Genomic DNA, 7,266 nt, shown 5'->3' on the forward strand with positions numbered 1-7,266 from the left:
TGACACCATCTCAATCTCTGTCTTGCTCTGACAGTCATCGTGCACACACAAAACACTTGTGTCCCCACACCACACTACGGACGATGGAATCATCTGCTATGAGTAATGACAGTTTGACAAGTGCAGTGTGCGCACACACACAACTGTGCATGTATGGGAGCTATATTGTTATTTGCAACGTCAACGTATCAAACAAGGAACACAACAATATTAGTACATTAAATGAAGCAATTTAGAGAGAACGTGCCTAGATTTAGCGGTAGTAAACAGACTGTATCTCTAGTGGTGTGGGACCATGTGTGGCACCACTACTGAGACACACAGCTGTGATTCTTACAACCCCCAAGACTGGTGACACCATTACTGTCACCGCTGTCATCAGCCAGGTAAGACAGGACAGGTGTCATAAGAGTCAGACAGAGAACCAACAATACAACAAACTCATCTAGGCTAATAACAGGTGTACGCAAAAACAAATAGGATAGGACTGTCACAACTCGTCTGTCGAGAGAGAGAGATCCAAAATCCAGAAAAGAGACGTTCAATTCTCTAACCACTTAAAAGGAAGCGATTCCCAAACCTTCCATAACAAAGCCATCACCTACAGAGAGATAAACTTGAAGAGTCCCCTAAGTAAGCTGGTCCTGGGGCTCTGTTCACAAACACAAACAGACCCCACAGAGCCCCAGGACAACAACACCACAATTAGACCCAACCAAATCATGAGCAAACAAAAAGAGAATTACTTGACACATTGGAAAGAATTAACAAAAAAACAGAGCAAACTAGAATGCTATTTGGCCCTAAACAGAGAGTACACAGTGGCAGAATACCTGACCACTGTGACTGACCCAAACATAAGGAAAGCTTTGACTATGCACAGACTCATTGAGCATTGCTATTGAGAAAGGCCGCCGTAGGCAGACCTGGCTCTCAAGAGAAGACAGGCTATGTGCACACTGCCCACAAAATGAGGTGGAAACTGAGCTGCACTTCCTAACCTCCTGCCAAATGTATGACAATATTAGAGACCCATATTTCCCTCAGATTACACAGACCCAAAGAATTTGAAAACAAATCCAATTTTGATAAACTCCCTTATCTACTGGGTGAAAAACCAGTGTACCATCACAGCAGCAACATTTGTGACCTGTTGCCACAAGAAAAGGGCAACCAGTGAAGAACAAACACCATTGTAAATACAACCCATATTTATGTTTATTTATTTTCCCATTTGTCCTTTAACTATTTGCACATTGTTACAACATTGTATATATACACATAATATGACATTAGAAATGTCTTTATTCTTTTGGAAGTTCTGAGTGTAATGTTTACTGTGAATATTTATTGTTTATTTCACTTTTGTTTACTATCTACTTCACTTGTTTTGGCAATGCCCTTGAATTGAATTGAGAGAACGAGAAAGAGAGAGAGAGAACGAGAGAGAGAGAACGAGAGAGAGAGAGAGAGAGAACGAGAGAGAGAGAGAGAGAGAGCTAGAGAGAGGGGCAGAGAGAGAGAGAGAGGGCAGAGACAGAGAGAGAGGGGCAGAGAAAGAGAGAGAGGGGCAGAGACAGAGAGAGAGGGGCAGACAGAGAGAGTGGGGGAGGGATAGGGACAGGTGATAGCTAGACATCTGCTAACATACAGTACATCACTCCCCCTTTCATCTCCATCTCCATAACCCAGAAATGTGAAGTGTCTGGATTGTTTATCAAACACGGCTGGTCAGTAGGGAGAGGGGGGTGGAGAGAGTACTCTAGTTACTTTGATATCTACACTACCGAAAGACCTCTGCACTAACCTAAGGGCCTGTGTATAAGCATTCACAGTCCAGCCATTTCAAGGCTAAGACAGAACTACCCTCTTCCTTGTGAGAACGTATGTTTCACATTAAAACAGGAAGCATGTTTTTTTGAGTGTGAAAAATCTAACTGGATGGGAACTCTGCTGTTTTCATTTACCCCAGAAAATAATTGAATACTGCTTCAGTAAGGAGCCCTGAGACAGAGAGAGAGAGAAACAGAAGCAGTGTTGAGGGCCATTTGCTATCTTATCTAATATGTTCCGAAATATCTCAATCTAAAGTTACAGATATAGTGCCGTCCATCACATGGATAAATTCTCCTTTGAGGCCAAAATTACAGAATAAGCCGGAGGCAATATGTAGCCTAGTTTTTCTCTCTAGGTGCTTATACGGCAAACAATTAGACTAGATGCTAAAATGGTTTTGATATCGGTGGGCAGATGCTAACCGGCTACCTGCTGTTTAACGCGAGGGGGTCTAAACTCTACCCCTCTCCCTCCTCTAACAACCCAGCATGCAATGTTTAAAGCCGCGCTAACACACACACACACACACACACACACACACACACCGCGCCAATAGTTCACACAACTTGATGTGTTACACTACAGCAAGAACAAATCTCCCTTTTTTTAAGCTGCTGGCACATTTGAATAATTGAGTGAGATGCTCTCCCCTAGCTGTTAGAAATATGACTGTTTTAAGATGGGAGGGAGAGAGAGAAGAAAAGAGGGAATGTTAGGAGAGAGTGAGGAGAGAGAGAGGGAGGGAGGGAGGGAGGGGGAGAGGGAGGGGGGAGAGAGAGGGAGGGAGGGAGGGAGGGAGGGAGGAGAGTGAGAGGAGAGAGAGAGGGAGGGAGAGTGAGAGGGAAAGATGGAGGGAAGGAGGGTGAGTAGAGAGGGAGGGAGAGTGAGGGAGGGAGGGAAGGAAGGAGAGTGAGGAGAGAGGGAGGGAGGGAGAGAGGGAGGGAGGGGAGAGAAAGGGAGGGAGAGTGAGAGGGAGGGGAGGAGAAACATACTTCATGCAGAATTGATTCTAGAGATAGTAAGATGCCAGTGCTGCTGACCAGAGCAGAGTGGATGAGAGGGAATAAGACACTGGAGCAGCAGGCTGGATTAGACTGGTTATAAATCCCTATACAGCCATCTCATCTCCAGCACAGTACATCAGTATGGGAAAGGGAACGGGGGTACCTAGTCAGTTGTACAATTGAATGCATTCAACTGAAATGTGTCTTCTGCATTTAACCCAACCCCTCTGAATCAGAGAGGTGCGGGGGGGGGTCTGCCTTAATCGACATCCACGTCATCGGCGCCCGGGGAGCAGTTGTTGTTGTGGGTTAACTGCCTTACTCAGGGGTAGAACGACAGATTTGTACCTTGTCAGCTCGGGGATTCGAACCAGCAACCTTTTGGTTACTGGCCTAACACTCCTACCCGCCAGGCTACCTGCCGCGACAGGCTGGGTGGTGTTCAGAAGGGCACAGTGTAGCAAAATGTTTTGCAATGGAAAACAAATATCAGTGTTCTTATTGGACAAGTTCAGAACGTAACTTGCTCGCTACTGAACACGACCCTACTGAGCATGGGCAGGCATGCTGGACCTAGCTCCTCCCGTCACCTGCCTGGCCAGCAGAATGCCAGACCCAACAAAAGGAGGGAGTTTAGTACTAGCCCAAGATATAAGTTCAAATATAGGGACATTTGCTTTCACAAACGCTCAGAAGTCCTTACTGATTCTGCACAAACATATTCAGACATGTACATTCTACACCCAGAGAGATGCTGATACGTCACATATACAGAGAGATAAAGACCCTGCTGATACGTCACATATACAGAGAGATAAAGACCCTGCTGATACGTCACATACACAGAGAGATAAAGACCCTGCTGATACGTCACATACACAGAGAGATAAAGACCCTGCTGATACGTCACATATACAGAGAGATAAAGACCCTGCTGATACGTCACATACACAGAGAGATAAAGACCCTGCTGATACGTCAAAGGGCTCAGTGCATTACACATACTGTGTTCGAGCCGTCTGAAGTGACAGACTGAAATGTCATCATCTCACCACGCACCCTCTCCCTCTCTCACCAACCCCACACCTCAGCAGATAACCCACTGACAGACAGCACCTTTACCACAGAACACTATCTAGCAACAAAGGCTGCTGCTACTGTCTGTGGGGTGAGATACCACACTGCAGACAACACCTGACTGTCTCAGCAGCTCTGTGGTGTGTGTCTAAAGCGAAGTGTGCACATATTATGGTTAGTGTGTGCACCGGTGTATGTTTGAGTGTGTTGAGGATTTCTCCGCAGGGTCGATGGCCGGAGATTAAAATGGCAGTGAGATGGAAGGCGGAGGGCCCTAAACTCAATGTTCCCTTTGTAGTGGGGATCACAGATCGATGAGAAGCTCAACTCTCCACAACACCAGCTCTGTTCCACTGCTCCTGCCTGGAGCACAGATTACATGCTGCTACATAGGGAATGGGACATTTTTGAGTTATTATCAGGCTCAATATGTTGAGACACACACAAACCAGTTCCTTTCAGGTCTCCGCAATCTTGATCGCATTTTTGTTGTTGTTAATAAATCAACAATTCCCTGCATATTATTCGAGGTATTGGCAAATTTGACCAATCACCACACTATTTCCGCATAAAACAGTCAAATCAACGCATAACACTGACCCATCACCGCAGCACAAAAAGAGGGCTCACAATTTCAACCAATCACTGCATAAATATGGTTAAATCAAGCCACACGTCAACAAACTTTATCCCTCGTCAGCGCAATTTTCGCAACAAATTTGACAAAATCATCGCATTGCCATGCAAAATGTCCGAATTGCAGCAGCAAAATCAAGCATTTTGCCTGCAAATATCACAAACAAAATCCCTGTGAAATCCTAGAGGGACTGACAAACATTCATACACGTCACAAACGTACGTACACGCACGTACACGCGCACACAGAATTCATCATTAACAAGCAGTGAGGTGAGAAGTGTGTCAAATGTCTTCATCCACCTGGGGGGTAAAAAAGACACACTGGGTTAAGACAATAGAGGCAGCCTTTGTTAAGGAGATACTTTAGCCTTTAAATAGGCTGTTGAAGTTTATAAATAACCCACAACACAACCCATATAATCACTAGCCAGTAGCCTGAATGGGGATGCAGTGTGTTACGGCTCCACTCAGAGCCCAGGTGACTCTCCTCAGATTGTAGGACTGAGCTTTTGGCAGCGAGAAGCTTTAGCCACTCATTAGTGCCCACAGCCCAACACGGACCCTTCAGAACTGGTCCAATCAGCAGACAGGACTAGAGGTCAGGGGTCACCAAGTGTCCCATTACCCCAGGGCATCTTCCTTAATTATTTAGCACTCACCGGACACACACACACACACACACACACACACACACATCCCATTGCAACAGAGCCATTACAGCAGTACCAAGGGAATCTCTTTCTCTCTAGCCAACTCTCTCACAAAGACAGACACACACAAGGGTTCTGTCAGAAGTCAATGGCATTCATTTTCAGGGACACACTCCAGCTAATGCACAGCACAGTCATAGATACACATGGACAGACAGACACAAACCGAAGCACAGATACACACAAAAGAAAGAAAGGCATTTCACTGTCCTTGTGCACGTGACAATAAAACTTGAAACACACACCTCCGTATCTGGCGGCTGCTCTGCGCCGGGAGGGAGACACCAGCTCCCTGACCATATGAAGCACCTGCATGCTCATAGGGGGGAGGGGCCAACCGTGCACACTGGGCGTGGGGAACCCTCTCTCGCCCTCGCACCCCCGACAACCTCATCCCTCACAGGGTTCTCTGAAATCATCCCAATGTCTTAAAACTCCAGATCTCAAATCTTGGATCCCATCTTATTCCCAGGCACCAGATTTAGGGTCCACAGAGCGAGGATCTTTCCCCAGTCTTAGTTCCTCTTTTTGGGGTCGAGTAGTGGCGGCAGCCCCTCAAGGTTCCAAGGATGATTCCAAGGTTAGCTTTAGCCTCCAGTTCCACCCAGTCATCCCTAAGCTTTTTTTCTCTCTGTTCCGATCCAACCTCCTTCTCTCCTCAGTCTCTCTCAGCACCAGCTGCAAGCCCTCAACACTCCCTTATGCCATCACACTCACGCCCCTAGCACTCATACACTTTCTCTCCTACTCTGCTACATGTGAATATCTAAGGCAGTCACATTTAGAACGACCTAGTGAGGCAGTCTGTTCTAAGACACTGAAGGCAGTCTGCTCCACTGGTATTCCGCTCCTCTCTCTATCTCCAGGGGTCAGCGGTTGTTTCTGTCCAGGTAGATGATCACCTCCAGTTGTCCTACGGCTCTCACATGTCCAGCAATACCAGACCGCCGCTCTCACACGTCCATTAACACCAGACCACCGCTCTCATGTCCAGCAATACCAGACCACTGCTCTCACATATATCCATTAATACCAGACCATCGCTCTCACATATATCCATTAATACCAGACCATCGCTCTCACATATATCCATTAATACCAGACCATCGCTCTCACATGTCTAGGAATACCAGACCACCACTCTCATGTCCAGGACTACCAGACCACCGCTCTGATGTCCAGGACTACCAGACCACCGCTCTGATGTCCAGCAATACCAGACCACCGGTCTCACATATCCAGTAATACCAGACCACCGCTCTCACATGTCCAGGTAAAGCAGATCACGCTTAAGTGACGCTCAAGCCAAACTGGATCACACACACACAATGTCCTCTCAACCCAACGGCTGGGAGCTGGAGGTCGTTGGTTTGTTAGCTGCTCTTCTGAGACTCTCAGGCTCAGCGGAGAGAGAGTGTTTGTGTTTTCTTCAGTTGGTGCTCCCACACACACACACACACACACTCTAATCTTGTTCGGCAGAGGCAATAGAGGTGAACGCACACACCCAGCTCTGAAGAACACAGGGAGGAGACCGCCAGATCTCTTGCTCTGTTCCTCTCCCTCTCTGTTCAGAGAGATGTGCTGTAGCAGTTCTGCTCACATCCACAGCTAGCTAACTCACTGGGGAAAGGCAGTCAGTCCGCCCAACTCTCATCACTCTCTCGTTCTGTTTAATCAGCTCTCACTTCTCCCTCTCTCCCCATGCTCTGCTCTCTCTCCATCTCCCTGTTCCTCTCTCGTTCCCTCCCTCTATCTTTCCTTCCAAATTCAAATGAATGAGCACATTCTCATTCACGGACAGCCTCTCTCTCCCCCCCCTCCGCCTCTCTCTTGTCCCTCCCTCTCTTTCAGTTTCTCTCTCCCCCCCTCCTTCTCTGTCGCCCCCCGCCTAGTGCCTACCCCCTGCTCCACCATCACTCTGAAGCCTGGTACATGAATGGAATGGGAAAATACAGAGGGAGTAAAATCCAGCCGTGTGTGATAATCAGTATTTATGC

The 7,266-nt window shown here is 47.2% G+C and overlaps 1 protein-coding gene across 1 annotated transcript in view; it reads right to left on the minus strand.

Annotated features, from left to right (window-relative positions):
- Positions 1 to 6,979, minus strand: part of LOC121559429 (USP6 N-terminal-like protein) — a 38,418-nt gene extending 31,439 nt beyond the window's left edge. The window contains 1 exon segment of the mRNA XM_045213567.1: positions 5,512 to 6,979. Within this exon segment, the coding sequence (XP_045069502.1) occupies positions 5,512 to 5,581 (70 nt within the window). The 5' untranslated portion in view covers positions 5,582 to 6,979.
- Positions 6,980 to 7,266: the final 287 nt, after the last annotated feature.

Source organism: Coregonus clupeaformis, unplaced genomic scaffold (genome assembly GCF_020615455.1).
Source record: "Coregonus clupeaformis isolate EN_2021a unplaced genomic scaffold, ASM2061545v1 scaf0124, whole genome shotgun sequence".
Lineage (NCBI taxonomy): Eukaryota > Metazoa > Chordata > Actinopteri > Salmoniformes > Salmonidae > Coregonus > Coregonus clupeaformis.